General features: G+C 45.8%; 1 protein-coding gene across 1 annotated transcript in view; it reads left to right on the forward strand.

Moving 5' to 3' along the window:
• Positions 1–3,708: 3,708 nt before the first annotated feature.
• ntng1a (netrin g1a) overlaps positions 3,709–26,859 on the forward strand; it is a 109,296-nt gene continuing 86,145 nt past the window's right edge. The window contains exons 1-2 of the mRNA XM_079490241.1: positions 3,709–3,835; positions 15,783–16,655. Of these exons, the coding sequence (XP_079346367.1) occupies positions 16,329–16,655 (327 nt within the window). The 5' untranslated portion in view covers positions 3,709–3,835; positions 15,783–16,328. The remainder of the gene's footprint in view (positions 3,836–15,782; positions 16,656–26,859) is intronic.

A 26,859-nucleotide genomic window follows, 5' to 3' on the forward strand; every position in this document is an offset into this window, starting at 1 on the left:
TGAAAGACGTACAAATATACACTTCTATGAAAAACAGGAAAGCATCATAATATAAATAAAGTAAAAAAAGGGGCAACAAAACATGCAGTACAGTATGGGGGAAAAAATAAAAAATTTAAGGGGGCCAGTTTTGAATTGCAGCCGTCCGTAGGGGCTCTTTGAGAACGGTTTTGAAGGAGTCAAGGGATTCACATTTCTTAAAACCTCTTAAACCCCAGGGGGGTCCAGGGGGGGAAATCAAAAACATCGGAGTTGGAACCTGAGACCAATTGGGTCTTCATTTACCCGCTGAGAGCTGTTCATGAGGTGGACAGCCTCTGCCCCCCGCCGGCGGGGGCAATGGGGGCTCAAGGTTTATGGCTGTTGGTAGGGCGTGCCGGCGGGGGCAATGGGGCTCAAGGTTTATGGCTGTTGGTAGGGCGTTCCACTTTTCAGTGGCATACAGTATGTAGGAGTGGAATTAACTTAGTTTGAGCCGAATCTGGGTTGCACGTGGGTTTGTTGAACGCCCTCTGGTCAGTCTGGTATTGTGGGTGTGGACGATACGGCTCGTGCTGACCAGGGATGTGCAAAGAGTGTCAGAGAGGCATGCAGGGGCTGAAATCTCGTAAGAGGGCACTTTTGGACAAAAAAAAAGAATACACAAACAAACAAAAAAGAAAATAGCAGATCTACAAGCTGAGAGCTGAGAGTTGAGAGCTTGTAGATCTGCTATTTTCGGGGGGGCGCAACCCAGCAATCTTTACCTATACGATGCTGTGTATCGACATGGACTTCGAAAACAAATTAGTTCAACGCAAAATGCTGTGTTCAAGTTCAGGAGACTTTGGGGGGAAAAAAGCAATTCTCCTGAATGCTGCCTTCCGGCATGGCATGGAAAGGAGAGGAGGGCATTTGCATTTATTTCACCGTGTAGTAAATGCTGCATTCGTGGTCTGGAGAGGGCAGTTGTTTTACAGACGGGTAAAAGGGCAGGGGCTGAAGCCCCCTCTGACGTCCATGTGTGCACGTACCCGGTGCTGACTATACGCTACACGCACGCTACCTATTCTCAGACATCCTTCGGCCCCGGAACCTTGATCGATGGCGGAGGAAAGCGACCTGCCCCAAATATAGGCTATAGCCGACTGGGCCTCACTTAAAATGTGCCGCACGCTCCTCCCCCCCACCCCTCCCATGCACCCCATCTGGTCTCCCCCTCCCCCCTCTTTTATTCTGCGGATTCTAAAATGGGAGTAATAATGAGAGGAAGTGGCTGGGTGGTGTCCGCCTGTCCGGGGTTAGCACGGGCAGGGCGGGGGGCGGGGGGGAGGGGGGAGGGATAATGACCGCGCGATCACTCGTGATCTCTATTGCTCCTCTCTCTCTCTCTCTCTCCTCTCTCTCTCTCTCTCTCTCTCTCTCTCTCTGTCTCTCTCTCTCTCTCTCTCTCTCTCTCTCTCTCTCTCTCTCTCTCTCTCTGTGTCTCTCTCTCTCGCACGCCTTATCGAGACCCTTTGCTCGCGCTGTCATCTCATTACCGCGTGACCCCCGAGCTCTGTTCTGTTCACGTGCACAGTCGCACACACGCGCACACACACACACACACACACACACACACACACACACACACACACACACACACACGCACACACACGCGCACACGCACACGCACACACACACACACACACACACACTGACCACGTCTTTAATCTTTAATCGACTCCTTAACATGGTAATATTATGTCTCTTAATGGAAACAGGGAGCTCAGTGCCAAAGACTTCTCCTGGATAATTGGACACCTCCCCCCCCCCCCTCCTCCTCCCCCCCCCCCCCCCCCTCCCCCCCTCCCCCTCCCCCTCCCCCTCCCCCCTACACCTGCCTCGCTTTGACATCCTCTCATTTTACCGTCGAGGTGCTCTCCGACCTCTCTGCCCTCGTCTACCCTCTGTCTCTCCATAGTCTCTCTCTCTCTCTCTCTCTCTCTTTCTATTCAATTTCAATTCAATTCAAAGGAGCTGTATTGGCATGAGGGAGGAAACATAATACGTCTACATTGCCAAAGCAAAAGTCGAATAAAACAATCAAGATCAAACAATGTATGTACAAACAAAAAAATGAATATAAAGAGGAATACAATATAGGTGCAAACAGAGCTGTGTTACATTGACACTTTGGTTAGTATATCTTGTGAAACTATTACAAAGAAAAAACTATTACATTTTCTGTCAGAGATATAGTTATACATCCATAGGTGAGGCTAGCTTGGTATAGACTGTTGAAAGTTGACAGCAGTATTTCGATGTTTTGCATTCACTTAATATAAATAAAAACCTTTACAACAAGTAGCATCTCGCTCTCTCTCTCTCTCTCTTTCTACAAGTTTGTTTTAGTCATAGTCTTAATTTAGTTTCAGTCATTTTTTAATGAATCATCTGAAATGATTTAGCGTTAGACTAGTTTTAGTCGACTGAATATCATATGGTTTTAGTCGTTTAAATCTACAGTTGATTTTGTCTACACAAATGTATTCTGGTGGGCCTTGATGTGACGCCTGATTCTACACTTGAATACAAGCTCACAATGTGTCGCAAGCACAGTGTGTGTGTGTGTCACCGTCTCCACACCTGAGCGCAAAACTTTCTTAAACTGCGCACTTCTTAAGCTGCGCGCAGCTTAAAGCTTGAGTTTTTAGACAGCTGGTGGATGGAAATTAAGCTCCACCTCCGCGGAAGACTTGAGCGGAGTAGAGCGTTTCCGGGAATCTGGCCGTCGCGCAAGTATTCGGCGGAGGTGGAGCTTAATGTCCATCCACCAGCTGTCTAAAAACTCAAGCTTTAAGCTACGCGCAGCCGAGAACGTGCGCAGCTCTTTTGACCGTCTGGCATAGGTGCTGCCAGACGGTCAAAAGAGCTGCGCACGTTCTCGGCTGCGCGCTGCTTAAAGCTTGAGTTTTTAGACAGCTGGTGGATGGAAATTAAGCTCCACCTCCGCCGAATACTTGCGCGACGGCCAGATTCCCGGAAACGCTCTCCTCCGCTCAAGTCTTCGGCGGAGGTGGAGCTTCTTTTCCATCCACCAGCTGTCTAAAAACTCAGAATTTAAGCTGCGCGCAGCTTAAGAAGTGCGCAGCTTAAGAAAGTTTTGCGCTATGGTGTGGAGACGGTGTGTGTGTGTGTGTGTGTGTGTGTGTGTGTGTGTGTGTGTGTGTGTGTGTGTGTGTGTGTGTGTGTGTGTGTACAGATAATTCAAACATATAGCGTGTGCCTTATTTTTGTAGGGTTCATTTGAGCCTACAACATTCTCATAATCACACATAGCTTACATCTAATATCTAATAATAAATATGGGGCCTGCCCAAATGTCTAATTGGTCCAAAACAGGCATGCACACATCATGAGTCATTTTAGTTCATCAATCATTAAATAAGTAGCCTAGCTTATCATAGTTTAATAGTTAGCCTACAGCCCTGCCCTAATGCATCTCAATCTCCAAAAAACGTAAGAAAACTACAAATCCCATGTGACGTATAAAGGCACAGAGTTTCGTTCTTTCCTGCTATTGGTTGGCTCCTTCCAAGTCAAAGTTCACCATAATGCAGCTGGCCAACACAACAACAGATCTACAAGCTCACACCGCGTCCGCGTGGCAACGCGTTGTGAGCTTGTAGATCTGTCCCTTTTGGACACGCGCGACGCGGAGCAGGTAGACTACACTCCCCCCCCCCACACACACACACTCTTCGCTGGACGAGAAACAGCGCGAGCTTCGAAAAGAAAATAATATAAACTGCGTCACACGTTAGTTCACGAAGAGAGAATAATATGAAATGAAAGCAGCTTAAAGACTGTTTAGGTGAGTGTTTAAATTAATGGCGAAGAATGTGGCTTTTTGAGTTTACTGGGGAAACTTTATTTGGGTAATTTGCTCTATGTTGTACAGCTGTGTGTGTGTGTGTGTGTGTGTGTGTGTGTGTGTGTGTGTATATGCTGTGGGCATTGGACGCTAATGGCTGTTATGGATTATTTATACGTCTTTTATTTAACAATATGTGTCAAAAAACAGACTTAAACTATAGTACAGTATCTTCTTGACGGGAGTTGCTGAAATGATAGTATTATTTATTACAACCATTGTGTCGCCGACGCTGTCGTGTCAACAGAGTTTTAACAACTGTCAGCCCTGGCGTTGCTATTTAGTTTTTGGACATGTAATTAGGCTTTTAACAGTCATAATAATAACTAAACTACCCTATTGGTGACAGCAGGTGAGCGTGTACATAATCTGTTTTGCTATAAAACTGTACTAGTGCTTCTCAAAGTGGGGGCAGTCTGTCTGTCTGTCTGTCTGTCTGTCTGTCTGTCTGTCTGTCTGGGGGCTTGGAGAACACTGCAGCAAAATGCAGTTAAAATAGCAATACAATCAGTTTGACCACTTTCACTTTAACAATATTTTTTATATACTTGGCTATTCGAAAATGGCCAATCTACAAGCTCGCAGCCCTTTGCATTGCAATATAGGTTGTGAGTTTGTACATTGTCTGTTTTCCCCTGAAAGTTTGTGAAATGTATTGATTTAATTTGGAATCCTATCCCTGGCACAAAATTGAGGCAAACATTACAATGAAATGTTTAAGAATAGCTTACTTTTTATGTCGCTTTTATGTAGGCTAGTTTTCCTCAGTGAAAAAAGTAGTCAACACCTCTCTCTCTCACTCTCTCTCTCACTCTATCGCTATCTTAATATGATAGGCCTATTCAGTCGACTAAACCTAGACTAACACTAAACCATTTCAGGTGACTATAATTATGACTAAAGCTATGAATGAAATTGTATTCTAAAGACTATGACTGAAACTAAATCAAAATTTGTTGTCAACATCAATTCTGCATAGAAGCAGCTATATTATAAATATTGAATTGGGTATTGAGGATATGCAGACTATGCACATGCATAAAGTGAATGGCAGATCGAGTGGCAAAGTGAGTGACAAAGTTAATTTAATGTTGTTTAAAGTCATTTAATGCAATCAAATAGGACTTTTCTGTTTGGATGTATGAGTTGATTGTATCAGAGACGTGCAGCGGATGTTGGAGAGGCACAGGGTCTGAAACTCCCTAAAAGTGCACTTTTGGCAAAAAATAAGAATGAAAAAGCGAAAATAGCTGATCTACAAACTCACGACGTGTCACAGCGCGACGCGTCGAGAGCTTGCAGATCATTTATTTACCGTGCACTATTTAGCCACTGAAGATGCGGGCGTACAACATGGATTTCTCGACAAATTCTCTCAAGGCAAAAAATGATGAATGCGCTCTAGTTCAGGAGAGTTTGGGAAAAAAAGGCAAATTCTCCTGAATGCTGCCTTTGGGTATTATTATGTCATGGAATGGAGAGGGGAGGCATTTTGCATTTTATTTCTTTCACCATAGTAAATACTGTGTTCATGGTCTGGAGAGGACAGTTTATTTTTTAGAGATTGGTAGAAGCCTAAGGGCAGCCTTTTGATGTCTATGCATGTGTGCAACACGTGCCTGTGTTGTATGATTTTTCTTCAGGTCAAGAGATTTACAGTAAAGTCGTGATTAATGATTTGTCCCAAAAATAGCGGATCTACAAGCTCACAACGCGTCGCTTGTAGATCAGCTATTTTTGGGACGCGACCGAAGATGGATTGGCCACTGAAGGTGGATCTCTTGATTCTCTCATGGCAAAATGCTGCGGCTCTAGTTCAATTCTCCTGAATGCTGCCTTCGCTTCGGTTATGGCAAGGAAAGGAAAGGAAAGAAGGGGCATTTCTTTCACCATAGTATTATGGTCTGGAGAGCTGGGACGTGCAGAGAGCGTTAGGCAGGGGCTGAAATCCCGTAAGACCATTTACCACCGTAAGGAGGCACTTTTGGACAAAAACATGCGAAAATAGCTGATCTACAAGCTCTCAACGCGTCGCAGCGCGACGCGTTGAGAGCTTGTAGATCAGCTATTTTCGGGACACAACCCAGCACTCTTTATCTACTGGAGATGCAGGTTTTACGACATGGATTTCTAAACAAATTTGTTCAACGCAAAATACTGTGTTCCAAGTTCAGGAGACTTTGGGGGGAAAAAAGCAATTCTCCTGAATGCTGCCTTCCGGTATATGGCACGGAAAGGAAAGGAGTGGCATTTGCGTTTCTTTCACCATGTAGTAAAGGGCAGTTGTTTTACAGACGGGGTAAAAGGGCAGGGGCTAAATCCCCCTTTGATGTCTATGTGTGCACGTCCCTGCTGGAGAGGACATATTTTTAGAGATCGGGTTCAGGTTCATATATTTGTTGTTGGAGATTGGTAGAAGGGATTTGATTGATTGGCAGGGGGCTGAAGCCCCATTTGATATGCATACGTGTGCCTGTGTTGTATGATTTGTCTTCAGGTCAGATTTTCAGTAAAGTACAGTAATCATAATGTTGTATGATTTGTCTATGGAGTCAGAGGTACAGTAAAGTACAGTAATCATAATGTTGTATGATTTGTCTTCGGGGCAGAGGTACAGTAACTGAGTAAAGTACAGTAATCATAATGTTGTATGATTTGTCTTCGGGGCAGAGGTACAGTAACTGAGTAAAGTACAGTAATCATAATGTATGATTTGTCTTCGGAGTCAGAGGTACAGTAAAGTACAGTAATCATAATGTATGATTTGTCTTCGGAGTCAGAGGTACAGTCAAGTACAGTAATCATAATGTATGATTTGTTTTGGAGGCAGAGGTACAGTAAAGTACAGTAACGATATGTTTAGGTGATTGTTTTGGAGGCAGAGGTACAGTAAAGTACAGTAACGATATGTTTATGTGATTGTTTTGGAGGCAGAGGTACAGTAAAGTACAGTAACGATATGTTTAGGTGATTGTTTTGGAGGCAGAGGTACAGTAAAGTACAGTAACGATATGTTTAGGTGATTTGTTTTGGAGGCAGAGGTACAGTAAAGTACAGTAACGATATGTTTAGGTGATTGTTTTGGAGGCAGATGTACAGTAAAGTACAGTAACGATATGTTTAGGTGATTGTTTTGGGGTCAGAGGTACAGTCAAGTACAGTAACGATATGTTTAGGTGATTGTTTTGGAGGCAGATGTACAGTAAAGTACAGTAACGATATGTTTAGGTGATTTGTTTTGGAGGCAGAGGTACAGTAAAGTACAGTAACGATATGTTTAGGTGATTTGTTTTGGAGGCAGAGGTACAGTAAAGTACAGTAACGATATGTTTAGGTGATTGTTTTGGAGGCAGAGGTACAGTAAAGTACAGTAACGATATGTTTAGGTGATTTGTTTTGGAGGCAGAGGTACAGTAAAGTACAGTAACGATATGTTTAGGTGATTGTTTTGGAGGCAGATGTACAGTAAAGTACAGTAACGATATGTTTAGGTGATTGTTTTGGGGTCAGAGGTACAGTAAAGTACAGTAACGATATGTGTAGGTGATTGTTTTGGAGGCAGAGGTACAGTAAAGTACAGTAACGATATGTTTAGGTGATTGTTTTGGAGGCAGAGGTACAGTAAAGTACAGTAACGATATGTTTAGGTGATTGTTTTGGAGGCAGAGGTATACAGTAAAGTACAGTAACGATATGTTTAGGTGATTGTTTTGGAGGCAGAGGTACAGTAAAGTACAGTAACGATATGTTTAGGTGATTTGTTTTGGAGGCAGAGGTACAGTAAAGTACAGTAACGATATGTTTAGGTGATTTGTTTTGGGGTCAGATGTACACTAACGATATGTTTAGGTGATTGTTTTGGAGGCAGAGGTACAGTAAAGTACAGTAACGATATGTTTAGGTGATTGTTTTGGAGGCAGAGGTACAGTAAAGTACAGTAACGATATGTTTAGGTGATTGTTTTGGAGACAGACTGATGTACATGAGGTGATGTTGTCCTGAAACCCGATAAGCAGGAACACTGTGCTCTTGTCGCAGACACAGCGATCATCAAACAAACACCACCACCAGTGTATCCTTAAAATGATGATGTGCAAGTGTATCAAATTGACTGTGAATGAATTAGATTCAGAATCCTGGATACAGAACAAATTGTCTCTTCATCTGTTAGCTCGGTCAGGGCACCGTTTCTGAAATTCCCAGCGGCATTATGCAGATGATGAGTGGGCAGGTTTATTTTAACACATTTAGGCCTGAGGCTGATTCCAAAAATATGACTTCTAAATCAAAACCCTATGTTTCTATGTCAGTGGTGCTCAACCATGTCAAGGACCCCCAGAATTATCTGTATTTGGCCGCGGACCCCCATCTGAAAATATGTAGTTCCAGGGACTCTAGAAGCAAAGATTTTCGCTCTGAAAGAATATATATTCAAAGATTTGCGCCACATTTTCACAATTTTTTAAAAATAGCAGACCTACAAGCTCGTAGCGCGGCACTCTGTGCCGCACTACGAGCTTGTAGATCTGCTATTTTTTAACAGCTAAAGTATAACATAATGCTTTAAACACCAAAAGAGGTTCCTGTCCTGAATGGCTTAAAAAAGTTTCTCTTTTTTTCCTTTTCTTTTTTTTATGAAGCAACTAGAAAGTTCATCACCATTTATTATTCTTTGTTTGTAATGATGGTGTCGCACTGCGTAAATATAGCCGATCTACGGAAAGCTCCCAACGCGTCCAGACGCGCCATCTTCCATTGAACATGCAGCATTTACCAGTGGTTCTCAACCAGTGGTCCTGGGACCACCAGTGGTCCTTGAGGGCGTTCCGCGGGGTCTCCAGGTAAACGATCTCATGGATCTTTAACTCTTGAGAGCGTAAAATGATTTTACACTCTCAAGAGTAAAATTATTGTTAAATATCTAACTCTAAACCATTAGAGTATGTAGAAGAATTGGCGGCGGTGGCTGAGGGGTAGAGTAGCTGGATGGTAACCGGAAGGTCGCCAGCTCGAACCCGGGCTCCCCCAGAGTTAGTGTCGAAGTGTCCTTGAGCAAGACACTCCTGATGTGCTGGTTGGTGCCTTGCATGGTTTCCGCTGCCATCGGTGTATGAATGTGTGTGTGAATGGGTGAATGTAATGCAGTCTCTGTACAGCGCCTTGGATAAAGGCGCTGTAGAAATGCACCATTTACCAATTGTTATTTTGATCAACGTTTGGCTGTTATCTCTCCTAAAGGTAGCCTCGGAAACCACAGGCGTTTTGTTACTCCTATATGGTACCAACATCAATAATGCATGTTTTGGGTCTGAGAGACTAAATGCCACCAAATCAGGTTCAGAGTATAAATACAATGAAATGATTTTGCTCAGAGCACTCAGTCTTATATACACCACTCTCAGTCTTATATACACCACACTCAGTCTTATATACACCACTCTCAGTCTTATATACACCACTCTCAGTCTTATATACACCACTCTCAGTCTTATATACACCACTCTCAGTCTTATATACACCACTCTGTCTTATATACACCACTCTCAGTCTTATATACACCACTCTCAGTCTTATATACACCACTCTCAGTCTTATATACACCACTCTCAGTCTTATATACACCACTCTCAGTCTTATATACACCACTCTCAGTCTTATATACACCACTCTCAGTCTTATATACACCACTCTCAGTCTTATATACACCACTCTCAGTCTTATATACACCACTCTCAGTCTTATATACACCACTCTGTCTTATATACACCACTCTCAGTCTTATATACACCACTCTCAGTCTTATATACACCACTCTCAGTCTTATATACACCACTCAGTCTTATATACACCACTCTCAGTCTTATATACACCACTCTCAGTCTTATATACACCACTCTCAGTCTTATATACACCACTCTCAGTCTTATATACACCACTCTCTGTCTTATATACACCACTCTCTGTCTTATATACACCACTCAGTCTTATATACACCACTCTCAGTCTTATATACACCACTCTCAGTCTTATATACACCACTCTCAGTCTTATATACACCACTCTCAGTCTTATATACACCACTCTCAGTCTTATATACACCACTCTCAGTCTTATATACACCACTCAGTCTTATATACACCACTCTCAGTCTTATATACACCACTCTCAGTCTTATATACACCACTCAGTCTTATATACACCACTCTCAGTCTTATATACACCACTCTCTGTCTTATATACACCACTCTCTGTCTTATATACACCACTCAGTCTTATATACACCACTCTCAGTCTTATATACACCACTCTCAGTCTTATATACACCACTCTCAGTCTTATATACACCACTCTCTGTCTTATATACACCACTCTCTGTCTTATATACACCACTCTCAGTCTTATATACACCACTCTCAGTCTTATATACACCACTCTCAGTCTTATATACACCACTCTCTGTCTTATATACACCACTCTCTGTCTTATATACACCACTCTCTGTCTTATATACACCACTCTCTGTCTTATATACACCACTCTCTGTCTTATATACACCACTCTCAGTCTTATATACACCACTCTCAGTCTTATATACACCACTCTCAGTCTTATATACACCAGTGTCAACAGGACTAAAACACTCTCAGTCTTATATACACCAGTGTCAACAGGACAAAAACAAACAAACAACTATAGTGCAAAAGAAGGAACACAAAAACAAAACGTGCAGAGTAAAGTGAAGAGGTGGTTCCGTGGCTCAAATGCCAAATCAATGATGGTCCTTGATATGAAAAGGGTTTAAAACAACTGCAGTACACTGTGTATGTATGTGTGACGCTCACAAGATAATAATCTTGATCATAATCTTGATCTCACAAGACACCATCAGAGTGTCATCATTTCATTCTGGGCTTCTCCACATCATAAGATAAGTACGTCACGTCAACATGCCCTCTGGTTAAGGTCACTCAAATCAATTCATAATGGCTGCCATTATTATGCTGTTGTATTCTAAACAGATGGGTCTTTCATATCATATTCTATAGGCCTTTCAAATACCCCATCATGAGCAGTCCCTTGTGAGACATGACTCAACACATCTAACTGGTATCGCATACTGGTTGCATGTTAATGTGAGACATGACTCGACACATCTAACTGGTATCACATACTGGTTGCATGTTAATCCATTTAGTTCCATTCTACAAATGCCTTCTAAATGTTTTCAAGTTTTATGACATTTTCACGTCAATGGCCACCTAGAAATGAATTTGGCTGCCGACCCCATCTCAAAATATGTAGTTCCAGGGTCCTCCCAGAAGCAAAGATTTGCGTTAAAAACGTTCGCTCTGAAAGAATATATATTCAAAGATTTGCGCCACATTTTCACGATTTAAAAAAAAATAGCAGATCTACAAGCTCGTAGCGCGACACTCGGTGGCGCGCTACGAGCTTGTAGATCTGCTATTTTTCAATAGCTAAAGTATAACATAATGCTTAAACCACCAAAAGGAGTTCCCGCCCAGAATGGGTTAAGACCCGAGACCAGATTCTACAAAAAAATGTCTTCCACATCCTGACAGTTTTCAGAAAACAGTGGTGCACTGGTGCTCAAACCGTTTCATGTCAAGGACCTCCAGAATGATATATGTATAACTGGCTGCCGAGTGCCGACCCCCCCATCTGAGAATATGTTATTCCATCCACCTCCCCGATGGCCATATGCAACGATATGAGTTATAAACGTTCTACTGCAAAATATATATATTCAAAGATTTGCGCCACATTTTCATTACATTTTCTTTTAGCAGATCTGCCTTTTTTCAATAGCTACATTTTCAAATAATGGCTAAAGTAAAGTGGTTAAACACACATATGCGTCCCCAGGTCCCCAGGTCGCATTTAAAATATATATTTATATAAAAAGAGAAATTAGATGTTTGCCCGAGACTCAACCTAGTGAAAATAGCCGATCTACAAGCGCACAGCGCATTGTGCGCTTGTAGATCCGCTACTTTAGCTACTTCTTAAACATTAGTCTTTTTTGTACTATTTATGGAATTTCTTAGATTTTTCTTTTATATCTTCATGAAATTACTGTTTATTTACTTTGTGTGGAAATGTTTTTTTTTTTTAATGTTTTGATTTGAAATATTAACAATAATTTAAAACAAAATGTAGGAAACATTGCGGCCCGTAAAAATGTGTCCACGACCCACAAATGGGTCCCGGCCCACTGCTTGGGAACCAGCGTGTATGTGACTAATTGATATCTGGCCACAGACTATCACTATAAGGTGTGGTGGGTCAGCACACCTCCACTGACTATCACTTTAAGGTGTGGTGGGTCAGCACACCTCCACTGACTATCACTATAAGGTGTGGTGGGTCAGCACACCTCCACTGACTATCACTATAAGGTGTGGTGGGTCAGCACACCTCCACTGACTATCACTATAAGGTGTGGTGGGTCAGCACACCTCCACTGACTATCACTATAAGGTGTGGTGGGTCAGCACACCTCCACTGACTATCACTATAAGGTGTGGTGGGTCAGCACACCTCCACTGACTATCACTATAAGGTGTGGTGGGTCAGCACACCTCCACTGACTATCACTATAAGGTGTGGTGGGTCAGCACACCTCCACTGACTATCACTATAAGGTGTGGTGGGTCAGCACACCTCCACTGACTATCACTATAAGGTGTGGTGGGTCAGCACACCTCCACTGACTATCACTATAAGGTGTGGTGGGTCAGCACACCTCCACTGACTCACCTGACTGATATTGGGTTAACACCAGGGCCGGTCCTGAGCAATCTGGCGCCCCAAGCAGGATTTTTCGCGGCGCCCCCCGCGTGAGGAGTGAGGAGACACTGTGGAGGCACTGGGGGGACAGTGGGGACACTGTGGAGGCACTGGGGGTCCATTGGGGAGGCACTGTGGGGACACTGGGGAGGCTCTGTGGAGGCACTGGCGGGACACTGGCACTGGGGAGGCACTGGGGAGGCACTGGGGGGGCACTGGGGGGACACTGGGCAGACAGAGTTGGGACAGAGTAAAAAAAAAAAAAAAAAAAAAAGTTAAAAAAAAAAAATGTTTTTATTTTTATTTTTATTTTTTTGGCGCCCCTCCCCCATGGCGCTCGAAGCCGTTGCTTCGTCGGCCTGTAGGAAGAACCGGGCCTGGTTAACACGCACTAAAACTGTATCTCTCTCTCTCTCTCTCTCTCTCTCTCTCTCTCTCTCTCTCTCTCTCTCTCTCTCTCTCTCTGTGTGTCCCTCTCTCTCTCTCTCTCTCTCTGTGTGTCCCTGTGAATGCTGGCTCAAGTCCCCATCAATTACCTCCCCTTCAGGACGATAGCTGTGTGGAGACATTCGCTACATCTCTATCCTCTGGGCCAGCTTAGCTCTCTCTCTCTCTATCGCTGGCCGGGCCTGGCCTGGCCTGGCCGGGCCTGGCCTGGCCTGGCCTGGCCTGGCCTGGCCTGGCCTGGCCTGGCCTGGCCTGGCTGCCTTGTTTTCCTTGGTGAAAAAAGGTAGTCGGCGACACATTGTTTTGTCGTAGTTTTACGTGACGAAATCAACACTACAACACTTCAAGTCCCAGTGTCCCACTAATAACAGGGTGATTTACCATCATGTCACTTCTGTTGGAATAAACCGGCACAAATGCATCGTCATCATGCACAATTACTTCTTTCATTTAGGGTTGTATATCTACTCGACCTCCGGTGTCTCCGGTGGAAATGGTTTGGCCCAATCAGTGGATGCAGGTGTGTTAATTCTGGCAAACCTGATTTAAAGTCTTGAACCCCATTTTGACTATTTTAAAAATACTGAGCACAGTAACGGACGGACGGACGGCGTGGGAGAGATCTTTGCAATTTGTTTATGGTTTTCTTGAAATAAATAAAGTTAGTATAGTTTGCAGTTTCTGTTTGTGCATTAGTAAAACTACACCACCCAGCTCACCAACTGAATGGTCTGGTGAGCAACAACAGGTTGTTGTTAACTTGTTACGTTGTGAGCTTGTAGATCTGCTATGTTTGGGCGAATGTCCCCCACAGAGCATGGGGACTGACTGGGCTTCAGGGGGAATGTCCCCCACAGAGCATGGGGACTGACTGGGCTTCAGGGGGAATGTCCCCCACAGAGCATGGGGACTGACTGGGCTTCAGGGGGAATGTCCCCCACAGAGCATGGGGACTGACTGGGCTTCAGGGGGAATGTCCCCCACAGAGCATGGGGACTGACTGGGCTTCAGGGGGAATGTCCCCCACAGAGCATGGGGACTGACTGGGCTTCAGGGGGAATGTCCCCCACAGAGCATGGGGACTGACTGGGCTTCAGGTGGTTCATTTAAGCCTTGTGGAATCTACACAACTGTTTTATTATTAATTTTTTTTTATATTACAATATTTTCAATCCACATAAATTGACTTCTAAGTTGTACTTTTTGAATCACCAGCTCAGTGGCCTTGTGGTTAGAGTGTCCGCCCTGAGACTGGGAGGTCGGGGTTCGATCCCCGGCCGGGTCATACCAAAGACTCTAAAAATGGGACCCAGTGCCTCTCTGCTTGACACTCAGCATCAAGGGTTGGATTGGGGGTAAGTCCCTGCGACATACTAGCGTCATGTCCAGGGGGTGTACTTGTACATCAAGCTGCCTCACGCTACAGAAACAGGAGATAGGCTCCTGCCCTATGGGCCTCATGGCTCGGCAAGGCTACTTACTTTTTGAATACTAAGCAAGAACTCTGGTACTTTAACTTGAGTACACATTTCACAGAGAAAATGTCTCTTGTGGGTTCCGTAATGTTTGCTGTACACATAGAGCTGCAATTTTCCAAAAAAATGTATACATTTAAAAACTTTTGTATTTTAAGCATATTTTGTTACCAATATTTTTGTATGTTTTACTCCAAGTAAATATTGAATTCCAGACTTTCTACATTACAGTATTGATACTAAACGCGAGTACTTTATTTTAGGGTTTTTTGGTGTTGGGGCTGTGAAGAAGGCTCTGTGTGTGTGTGTGCGCGTGCATGTGTGTTTGAGTGTGTGCGTACGTGTGGATACGAGGTGTTAAATACCGGAGGTGATAGCGCTGTGCGAGGTGACGGCTGCGCCACGTGAAAGCAGTGGTATCCAATTTTCCAGCGATGGCCGCCAGCCTCGCTGCGTCTCCGTTACTCAATCTCCGTGTTGTGATGGACACCTCGCGGCAACCTGGCACCGCCGTTAGCTAACCGTCAGACACGCCGCCGCGCACGCCAACCTTTCAGCCATGCCTTGACATCCGCTAATCCACCGAGACCTGGAACGCCTCTCTGTCTGCCTCTCCTTATAGCTTTTAACTACTTTTAACTTTAGCTGTTGAAAAATAGCAGATCTACAAGCCTGTGGCATGGCACCAAGTGCCGGGCTAGACCGTGCATGATTCTATAAATGTCTTCTAAATCATGACAGTTTTCTGAAAAACCTATGTTTCTATATGAGTGGTTCTCAAACAATTTTATGTCAAGGACACCAAAAGATGAAATGTCATTTGCCGTCGACCCCCATCAGAAAACATGTTGTTCCAGACTCCTCCTATATCGCCCCAGAAGCAAATATTTCACCAAACACATTTTTGGGTGTCCTTCCGTCTCATGAAATAGTTTTGAGAACCACTGACATAATAGAATAACAGATAATATAATAATAGAAACATAATAGAAACATCGCCTATACTGCAGGTTTTTCAGAAAACTTTCACGATTTAGAAGACATTTATAGAGATTTCGTCTCGGGTCTCGATGGGCTAATACCCTTCCTCTGTCGAACCCCCCCTCTTTGTGGTCAGGTGTATTCATCCCTGCTCTCCTTTCTCCTCCTCTCAGACACCGGGAAGCAACGCCAGGCACGACCGACGCCATGATTGACAGCCAGCAGCCGAGCTGAGGAGGACCTGTCACTCAACTCCCCTATCGGTGTGTCGGAAAGGAAGAGAGAGGGGCTATCGCTCCTGGAGTGGAACGGAACAACGCCGCCCGACCCCCCCCCTCCTCCCAGCCCAGTCCCCCACCCGCCCCCCCCCTTTTCGACCTTTCCCCACCTCATACGCCCTTTTCCCCCTCCCTTCCTCTCCCTCGTCTTTATCTCGTCTCGAGGACGGTGCCCCGGTGGCGACCGACCGGGCCGCCCCGAATATAAAAAGCCGACACAAAAGAGACAAAAACTGAAAAAAAGCAACGAGAAAGCATCCTCGCCTCTCTGGGGGGACTCTCTCCCTCCTCGCCTCGTCTTTCAGTGGAAGTTGGATTATCGCATACTAAAAAAAAACCTAACCTCCGTTTCCCGGAGAAGACGGCATATCGAGGCTTTGAGGCGCTCGAGTCTCGTATATTTATACGCTGCGTTTTGGAAGTAGATCCAGGGCATCGACGATGGCATCGATGCGTTTCCCCGTGGCACTGCCCATGCTGCTGGGGGCGACGGCGGTGATGGTTCTGGCGGTGTGTCTGACGGGTCCGGGGCTGGGACTCGGGTTCGGGTCGGGGCCGGCCGGCGGGGTCCAGGCCGCCATGCAGCACTACCCCGCGGCCTGGGGCCACTACGACGTGTGCAAGTCCCAGGTGTACACGGACGAGGGCCTCACCTGGGACTACATGGCCTGCCAGCCCGAGGCCGCCGACATGACCAAGTACCTGAAGGTGAGCGTGGACCCGCCCAACATCACCTGCGGAGACCCGCCCGAGACCTACTGCGCCCTGGTGAGTTCAGTTTAAACATTTTATCAATTCACCCTTTGTCAAGTCCCGCCCATGGCTGTGCCCCTCTTCGCACCCATTGGTTGCTGTTTCGTGGTTTTGACAAAAATCCTCTCTCTCCATCCACTACCATTGAGATAACATGTTTTTTCAGTTGCCTTGTATTGATATTCTGTGCGTTCAGTTCTTATTTTAAACTTCAGTAAAAAGGAACATCACAGGTGTAGCATGGTGACTGCAGGGCATATCATGTTTGTTTTTAGTGTTTCCCAAAAATGATGTTTTAGCAAATTCAACGTAAACAAGGCGGAACCAGGGCAGGACAAGGCAGAAAGAGCCTGCTGGTTGGTCAGTCAGGGACCAATCAGAAGGCTGACAATGGGTCAATTAGAAGCTCTATAGCGCAGGGGTGCCCAAAAAAGTTGATTGTGATCTAACCAGTAGATCGCAAAGGCTATGCAGGTAGACCACATCATGACACGCCCCTAAAAACATGATAATTAAATTATAAGAAAATGTCCTCTTCTTGCCTTGTGCCTCTTGAATTAATGTGACTTGATTGACATGAAGAAGGCCTTGTTGTCGGCTCCCGTCACGACTTCTACCCACAATGCAATGCTTTGTTTTCAAGAGTGTTGTGAGCAAAACATCAGTAGCATTACCATTTCCATGGGAGTACTATTAGACTATTTTTCCCTACTGTTTCCCATTCCAAGTGTGTTTCACTGCACAAAAAGCATGGAATACGGATGTGTATATTACAGGAAACTCCCGTTAAACTTTCCAACAAACTCCGGTAAACTCAAGAATTGTACCATCACACCTGTATATTACTGTATATTACTGTATATTGCTGCTAAACTTGAGGTTTACGGGCAAATCTAGTGCCCATAATTGCCCGTTAACTCCTCTCACGCAGTGTTTGCCAGCTCCACTTTTCCAGAGCCCCCTCAGGTAAAACATTATTTTTGGTGAACTGCTCAGTTTACAAGTAGTTCTCGAGTCAAAAAAGTGTGGTCACCTCTGCTTGGTTGTAACGCAGAAACCTGTGACCGTAGGTAGGATGCGGTGTTTGATGACGTTGTGTAGAGTGGTTCAAATGAGCAAAAGAGGTGGCTGAATTGTGCCTGAATAATGTGTTTTTATATTCACTGTATGCTTTGTGACGACATTGAAGGTGCCATAATAAGCCCAGAACCTTGGCAGAGTACTTATTATGAATAGTCTGTAAGTGTGGAGGCTGGTGGAGTGCTGGTACTGTAAGCTCTGCCCTATAGCAACCAGACACCACGTCCACCCTGTTCTGATTCAGATTAGTGGGATTCAAAGGGCTTTTATTGGCACCACACAACATATACATTTACATTGCCAAAGCAAAAAAAGGGGGTGTAACGAATCTAACGATATAGTAACTGCATCGAAACATCGATTTAAATTTCAAGAATCGAAGTATATGAAAACGGCAACATTGACTTTGTACCGTATCGTTTTACAATGCTAATAATCGATTGTATCAATACTATGTTTTTTTTTTGTGCGTGGTATTTAGCCTTTTTTAGAAGAAAAAATAAAAGAGGGGTTTAATTACTTAGTTTAATATGTATACTATTTTCCAGAGAATCACTGTTTTCTTTTTTATATCCAAATTAATTCATACATTTTCCCTTAAACAGCACTATCCACATGTTTCACACAGATTTAATTTCTTTGCTAAATAGTTACTGTATCGATTTAAAATCATTGAATCGTATCGTATCGCCATAATGAACCAATATCGTCCATGTATCGTATCGTCAACCATGTATCGTATCGTCAACCATGTATCGTATCGTCAACCATGTATCGTATCGTCAACCATGTATCGTATCGTCAACCATGTATCGTATCGTCAACCATGTATCGTATCGTCAACCATGTATCGTATCGTCAACCATGTATCGTATCGTCAACCATGTATCGTAACGTCAACCATGTATCGTATCGTCAACCATGTATCGTATCGTCAACCATGTATCGTATCGTCAACCATGTATCGTATCGTCAACCATGTATCGTATCGCCAACCATGTATCGTATCGTCAACCATGTATCGTATCGTCAACCATGTATCGTTAAACCATTCTGGGCGGGAACCCCTTCTGGTGTTAGCATTATGTTATGCTTTAGCTATTGAAAAATAGCAGATCTACAAGCTCATAGCGCGCCACCGAGTGGCGCACTACGAGCTTGTAGGTCTGCTATTTTTGAACAATTGAAGAACGACTGACATAGAAACATAGCTTTTTCAGAAAACTGTCAGGATGTAGAAGACATTTTTAGAATCTGATCTCAGGTCAAAATGGGTTCAAATGTATCGTTACACCCCTAGTAAATCTCTGTGTACCGAGGTGGTCACTGGATGCAGACGGTGCAGCTGATGCACACAGTGATAAGTGGTCTTTAGGGTGGTTGTGTTCCATTTGATATCCTTCTCCTATCACTCACACACTAGCAGCTCACAGATCTTGCTGCCGTGGTTAGCACATTGTTGTTACTTCGCCCAGGCAGATATAGGGAGCTTCTTTTAGTCATTAGTCATGTTTTCAAACTCTCCGTTGGGTGATTGTAATCTGTGGAAAGTATTAGTGTCTCGTGATGTTTTGGAGCGCAGTGGACAGATGGTTAGGAAATGCAGCTCAGGGCAGATTCATACGGGTCCTGGGACCACTCGGGACCACTTGGCAGATGTTGTGGTATTGTGTGAATGCTGCGTACCGTTCCCCGGAGCGGATCACCCAACCGTTCCCGGGACCGAATGAAAGTGTACTCGGATAGGGATCGCTGCAATGTGAAAGCATTGAATACAGTTGTAATGATTCATTACAACTGTATTCAATGCTTTTACATTATCCGTATCCGAGTACACTTCATTACTACTATTACTATTACTATTACTGTAGTTATATAGTTGACTAACATCTTATGATATTTAGTCGACTAAAACTAGACTAACACTAAAGCATTCCAGGTGACTAAAAAGTGACTGAAACTAAATAAACTATTCAAGAGGCTATGACTAGATAGAATAGAAACAACACTGTATACAAAACACACAAGAAAGTAAAATAAACCGTTAGTAATCCTTCTAAATCTAAATATTACAGCGTTATGTTATGTATCTCCACTTCATCCAGGATTTAGTGCTGAATGTCTTGTTTTGGCTGAAAGGAAACGGTGCTTCCATTTCAAGAATTTGTCAAACTGACAAAAGTTTGGATGAATCACATTCAAATGCTCATCACATTAGGACATTAAGACGATGGTGGTGGTGTCCTCAAGAACTGTTGATTTAGCAAAAAAATAGAAAATCAACAAAGACACTATAAAACATTTATAAACTACACTTCCAGAGGGAGTTGAAAATAAATCCTCACTTCAGGAGCGAAGAGGGCATCGAAGAGGTCTGGTATTTAATTAGAAAAACAGGCCTCGAGTCATTTTGCTGTTTGCACTTTGAAAAATGCATAGCTGAGCAGCGCGGTTGCCTCGGTTTAATCCATTCTGGGCAGGAACCCCTTTTGGTGTTTTTAAGCAGTATGTTATGCTTTAGCTGTTGAAAAATAGCAGATCTGCAAGCTCATAGCGCGGCACCAAGTGCCATGCTATGAGCTTGTAGGTCTGCTATTTTTGAAAAATCTTGAAAATGTGGTGCAAATCTTTAAATATATATTCTTTCAGAGCGAACGTTTTTAACTCAAATCTTTGCTTCTGCGTGGGGGGGGGGGGGGGTCCCTGGAACAACATATTTTCAGATGGGGGTCGGCGGCCAATTACATATATATTTGGGGTCCTTGACATGAAATAGTTTGAGAACCACTGATATAGAAACATGGGTATTTTTAATAATAATTAATAATTAATTTTAATTTTGTAGAATCGTCCTCGGGTCTAAATGGTTTTTAATTTATTTTTTTTACACATTTCTGCGATTTTTCAAAAAACAGCAGACCTACAAGCTCGTAGCGCGGCACTCGGTGCCGCACTACGAGCTTGTAGATCTGCTATTTTTCAATAGCTAAAGTATAACATAATGCTATAGTTAAAACACTAAAATGGGTTCCCGTCCAGAATGGGTTAACCCCCAAATGTGGGACGTCACTCATTCCATGAAAGCCATCAAAGATTCTCTCCATAACAAAATGCTCTTCTAAAGAGGTTAACCCTTTGCACAGCTCAAGACCCACTTCTACACTAATTGCTTTTAATTGATCTTTTAAATTTGTTGTTATTTATGTCCTCACTGTATTGCATTACTGCTTTTATGCCTTGCTTTTCTTTTCTTTTCTCTCTCTAATGCTCTGTAAAGCACTTTGAGCTGCATATCATGTCATGAAAGGTGCTATACAAATACAGTTTTATTATTATTATTATTGTATATTGAGACCTGAGGACCAGATTCTACAAAATGTCTTCTAAATCATGACAGTTTTCTGAAACAAACCCCTATGTTTCTATATCAGTGGTTCTCAAACTACATCATGCCAAGGACCCCAAAAATGAGTTGGCCGCCGGACCCCCATCTGAAAATAGGTTGTTCCAGGGACCCCCCCCCCCAGAAGCAAAAAAACGTTTGCTTTGAAAGAATATATATTCAAAGATTTGCACACGTTTTTCAGGTCTAGGTCAAGTTTAAAATAATGGTTAAAAGCTACACGGTGAGACAGATCAGGTTCAGTTCAGGTCTTTAAAAAGCTCTTTGGATAAATAGTGAGATGTTCCAGAAAACAAAAGAGTTGTTTGTTACTGGAGAAGTAAAAATAGATAGAATACATCAGCAGAAAGTTAGCTGAGAGAGACGGACATAACTAGAAAAGGTGCCCTTCTGGGCACAGGTCTCCACCAGGAGGATAGGAGTACTGTGTGTGATGTTTGGCAAAATGTTTAGGAGTAATATATTAATCATGTTTTGTGTGTGTGTGTGTGTGTGTGTGTGTGTGTGTGTGTGTGTGTGTGTGTGTGTGTGTGTGTGTGTGTGTGTGTGTGTGTGTGTGTGTGTGTGTGTGTGTGTGTGTGTGTGTGTGTGTGTGTGTGTGTGTGTGTGTGTGTGTGTGTCGCAGCATGGCCTGGTGTAGCGCCACCATGAGGCTGATTTGAAAACTGTCAAGTGGCATTTCTTCCTCAGCCTAGTGGGAATATGCATGCACAGTTTCACCGCAATCGGATGCTGCGTTGAGTAGTTGTGGCAATTTGTACAAAGCGGGTACAAAGCGGGCTACTCCTAAAAGGTTTAGAAGCCAATCGTAGGCAATGAAGGTGGATTATGAGAAATCAAACAAACGCGTCTTGATCACATGACTATGGAGAGCATGTGTACCGATTTGCGTGAAATTTGGATAAAATCTGAAGGAGTAATATTAGAAAATGTGTTTTACATATGTCGGCCTCCTGGTGGCGCTATAAAGAGCAGATGTGAAAAATTCAGGTTTTTTCTTGGCCTCTAGTGGGTTGGCATACAAAGTTATCCACAGATCGGTGCAGTTAGAGGTAAAAACACTTTTCGGCGAGTTATAGCGCCACCATGAGGCTGAGTTGAAAATGTTCACATGGCATTTGTTCCTCGGCCTAGTGGGAATGTGCGTGCACAATTTTACGGAAATCACACAATGTGTTTATGATTTGCAGCATTTTGTTTGAAACTGAGCACTCCTGCGAACTTTGGAAGCCAATCTTAGCCAATCAGGATGGAGTCTGAGAAATCTGAAAGACACGTTTCGTTGAATGGCTCTAGAGAGACTGTGTACCAATTTGCGTGATGTTTGGACAAAATCTGTAGGTGTACTGTCCAAAAACTTGTTTTGCACAAAGCGGCCTCCTGGTGGCGCTATAACAGGCGGTTCTGGAAATTCTGGGGCAGAGGTTCATCGTTGGCATCCAGGGAGTGTGTGTGCAAAATTTGACATCGACCGGGTTAACGGTGCCGGAGATTAGCAGTTCACAGACGGACGGACGGACGAACACACACACGGACACGCGGACGGACGGAGTGCAAAACATACTCTCTCCCCATGCCTTCGGCCTGGTGGAGACAATTATATGGATGTGATGATTATACACTTGACCCATTCATGACGGGAACCCCTTTTGGTGTTTTTGTTGCGGACAGTATATAGCAACATAACGTGATTGTGTGTGTGTGTGTGTGTGTGTGTGTGTGTGTGTGTGTGTGTGTGTGTGTGTGTGTGTGTGTGTGTGTGTGTGTGTGTGTGTGTGTGTGTGTGTGTGTGTGTGTGTGTGTGTGTGTGTGTGTGTGTGTGTGTGTGTGTGTGTGTGTGTGTGTGTGTGTGTGTGCGCGCGCGTGTGCTACTGTGCGTGTGCGACTGTATGTGCGTGTGCAACTGCATGTGTGTGCGACTGTGCGTGCACACTTTAAAATGTGAATTATTCAATATGTTTTGTGGCTAATGCGTTTTATTCATAGGACATATTATTCAGCCCCACCACCACCACCACCCATATCTCCCAGGCATTTCTCTAAAAACGCTGACGCACGTGAGTGTCTCACTCGCAAGGTTAGGCAAAGGATTAGGAGGTGTGCGTGCACGCGTGTGCGTGTATGTATGCGTGTGTGTCTGTGGAGGGCATTTCTGGGAGGTCAACGTTAAAAAAATTGTTTTCCGCGGCCTCTGAGCAGCATGTCCTGTGATCCTCCACCCGTCCCGCCATGTCCTGTGATCCTCCACCCGTCCCGCCCTGTCCTGTGATCCTCCACCCGTCCCGCCCTATCCTGTGATCCTCCACCCGTCCCGCCCTGTCCTGTGATCCTCCACCCGTCCCGCCCTGTCCTGTGATCCTCCACCCGTCCTGCCCTGTCCTGTGATCCTCCACCCGTCCCGCCCTGTCCTGTGATCCTCCACCCGTCCCGCCCTATCCTGTGATCCTCCACCCGTCCCGCCCTGTCCTGTGATCCTCCACCCGTCCCGCCCCGTCCTGTGATCCTCCACCCGTCCCGCCCTATCCTGTGATCCTCCACCCGTCCCGCCCTGTCCTGTGATCCTCCACCCATCCCGTCCCGCCCCGTCCTGTGATCCTCCACCCGTCCCGCCCTGTCCTGTGATCCTCCACCCGTCCTGCCCTGTCCTGTGATCCTCCACCCGTCCCGCCCTGTCCTGTGATCCTCCACCCGTCCCGCCCTGTCCTGTGATCCTCCACCCGTCCCGCCCTGTCCTGTGATCCTCCACCCGTCCCGCCCTGTCCTGTGATCCTCCACCCGTCCCCCCCTGTCCTGTGATCCTCCACCCGTCCCGCCCTGTCCTGTGATCCTCCACCCGTCCCGCCCTGTCCTGTGATCCTCCACCCGTCCCGCCCTGTCCTGTGATCCTCCACCCGTCCCGCCCTGTCCTGTGATCCTCCACCCGTCCTGCCCTGTCCTGTGATCCTCCACCCGTCCCGCCATGTCCTGTGATCCTCCACCCGTCCCGTCCCGCCCTGTCCTGTGATCCTCCACCCGTCCCGCCCTGTCCTGTGATCCTCCACCCGTCCCGTCCCGCCCTGTCCTGTGATCCTCCACCCGTCCCGCCCTGTCCTGTGATCCTCCACCCGTCCCGCCCTGTCCTGTGATCCTCCACCCGTCCCGCCCTGTCCTGTGATCCTCCACCCGTCCCGCCCTGTCCTGTGATCCTCCACCCGTCCCGCCCTGTCCTGTGATCCTCCACCCGTCCCGCCCTGTCCTGTGATCCTCCACCCGTCCCGCCCTGTCCTGTGATCCTCCACCCGTCCCGCCCTGTCCTGTGATCCTCCACCCGTCCCGCCCTGTCCTGTGATCCTCCACCCGTCCCGCCCTGTCCTGTGATCCTCCACCCGTCCCGCCCCGTCCTGTGATCCTCCACCCGTCCCGCCCTGTCCTGTGATCCTCCACCCGTCCCGCCCCGTCCTGTGATCCTCCACCCGTCCCGCCCTGTCCTGTGATCCTCCACCCGTCCCGCCCTGTCCTGTGATCCTCCACCCGTCCCGCCCTGTCCTGTGATCCTCCACCCGTCCCGCCCCGTCCTGTGATCCTCCACCCGTCCCGCCCTGTCCTGTGATCCTCCACCCGTCCCGCCCCGTCCTGTGATCCTCCACCCGTCCCGCCCTGTCCTGTGATCCTCCACCCGTCCCGCCATGTCCTGTGATCCTCCACCCGTCCCGCCCTGTCCTGTGATCCTCCACCCGTCCCGCCCTGTCCTGTGATCCTCCACCCGTCCCGCCCTGTCCTGTGATCCTCCACCCGTCCCGCCCTGTCCTGTGATCCTCCACCCGTCCCGCCCTGTCCTGTGATCCTCCACCCGTCCCGCCCTGTCCTGTGATCCTCCACCCGTCCCGCCCTGTCCTGTGATCCTCCACCCGTCCCGCCCTGTCCTGTGATCCTCCACCCGTCCCGCCCTGTCCTGTGATCCTCCACCCGTCCCGCCCTGTCCTGTGATCCTCCACCCGTCCCGCCCTGTCCTGTGATCCTCCACCCGTCCCGCCCTGTCCTGTGATCCTCCACCCGTCCCGCCCCGTCCTGTGATCCTCCACCCGTCCCGCCCTGTCCTGTGATCCTCCACCCGTCCCGCCCTGTCCTGTGATCCTCCACCCGTCCCGCCCTGTCCTGTGATCCTCCACCCGTCCCGCCCTGTCCTGTGATCCTCCACCCGTCCCGCCCTGTCCTGTGATCCTCCACCCGTCCCGCCCCGTCCCGGTTGTCCTCGGCTGCCTTGGTGCTCCATGTGTTGTCGTCCACGAGAGACGACAGATCCGGATATTTAACCCATTTCGACCTGACACACACGATTCAATTGTCTTCTAAATAGTACTGACAGTTTTCTGAAAAACCCTATGTTTCTATGTCAGTGGTTCTCAAACTATATCATGTCGAGGAAAATATGTTGTCCGAGGGAGCCCCCAGCAGCAAATATTTGAGTTAAAAACGTTCGCTCTGAAAGAATATATATTCAAAGATTTGCGCCACATTTTCACGATTATTCAAAAATAGCAGACCTACAAGCTCGTAGCGCGGCACTCGGTGCCGCGCTACGAGCTTGTAGATCTGCTATTTTTCAATAGCTAAAGTATAACATAATGCTTAAAACACCAGAAGGGGTTCCCGTCCAGAATGGCTTACTGTTAGACAGATGTTAGGTCCTTAGCTTGCTTATGATCCTTGATGGCTATTTCTATCATGTATTTGATGTATTATCTTATTGTTCTCGCTTACTGTAAATAGCTCTGGATTAAGAGCGTCTGATAAATGTTGTAAATTGACGCTGCATTCACAGTTTCACACGAGGCACATGCAATGATCACATAATATTTGTCACTTTGTATATCTGGGGGCCGTATGGGGGGAGGGGGGTCAATCAGGGGTGGGGTAAAAAAACAGCTTATTCTTGTTTTTAACAGTTTAACCAAACACCTTCAACCGGCCGGCCCTGTTTTTGACGTACATTTGTCAAACTTTTAAAAAAAGTGAGTGGTACTGTACTGTACTGTACTGTACTGTACTGTACTGTACTGTACTGTACTGTACTGTACTGTACTGTACTGTACTGTACTGTACTGTACTGTACTGTACTGTACTGTACAAGCCCTCCTCCCTGACCTGTGTTTGTCTGTGTCTTTGTGTTAGGCTATGCAACAGTGACACTTGGTGGTGAACAAACGCTATGACGCTATTTTCGTGCTCGGACACATCCAGGGATACAGGGACAGACAGACCCAGTCTGTATGGTCAAAAATAGGTGAAAACAAAATCTACAAGCTCACAGCGTGTTATGATGCCACACCCCTGTGTGGGGGCCATTTTGCAGTGGGTCAGGCCAGAGGCAGAGGCTGTGGTTATTTGGGTTAGGGTTAGGCCAGAGGCAGAGGCTGTGGTTATTTGGGTTAGGGTTAGGTCAGAGGCAGAGGCTGTGGTTATTTGGGTTAGGGTTAGGTCAGAGGCAGAGGATGTGGTTATTTGGGTTATGGTTAGGTCAGAGGCAGAGACTGTGGTTATTTGGGTTAGGGTTAGGTCAGAGGCAGAGACTGTGGTTATTTGGGTTAGGTCAGAGGCAGAGGCTGTGGTTAGGGTTACGGTCAGGTCAGAGGCAGAGGCTGTGGTTATTTGGGGGATTCTTCAAACCGTAGCCTATAAATAAAGCATCCACACATGATTGTAAAAGCCAGGTGCCGGTGATGATGATGATGACATGTTGAATTCTGGACTTTTACT

Source organism: Electrona antarctica, assembly GCF_951216825.1.
Source record: "Electrona antarctica genome assembly, chromosome: 20".
NCBI classification, from domain to species: domain Eukaryota; kingdom Metazoa; phylum Chordata; class Actinopteri; order Myctophiformes; family Myctophidae; genus Electrona; species Electrona antarctica.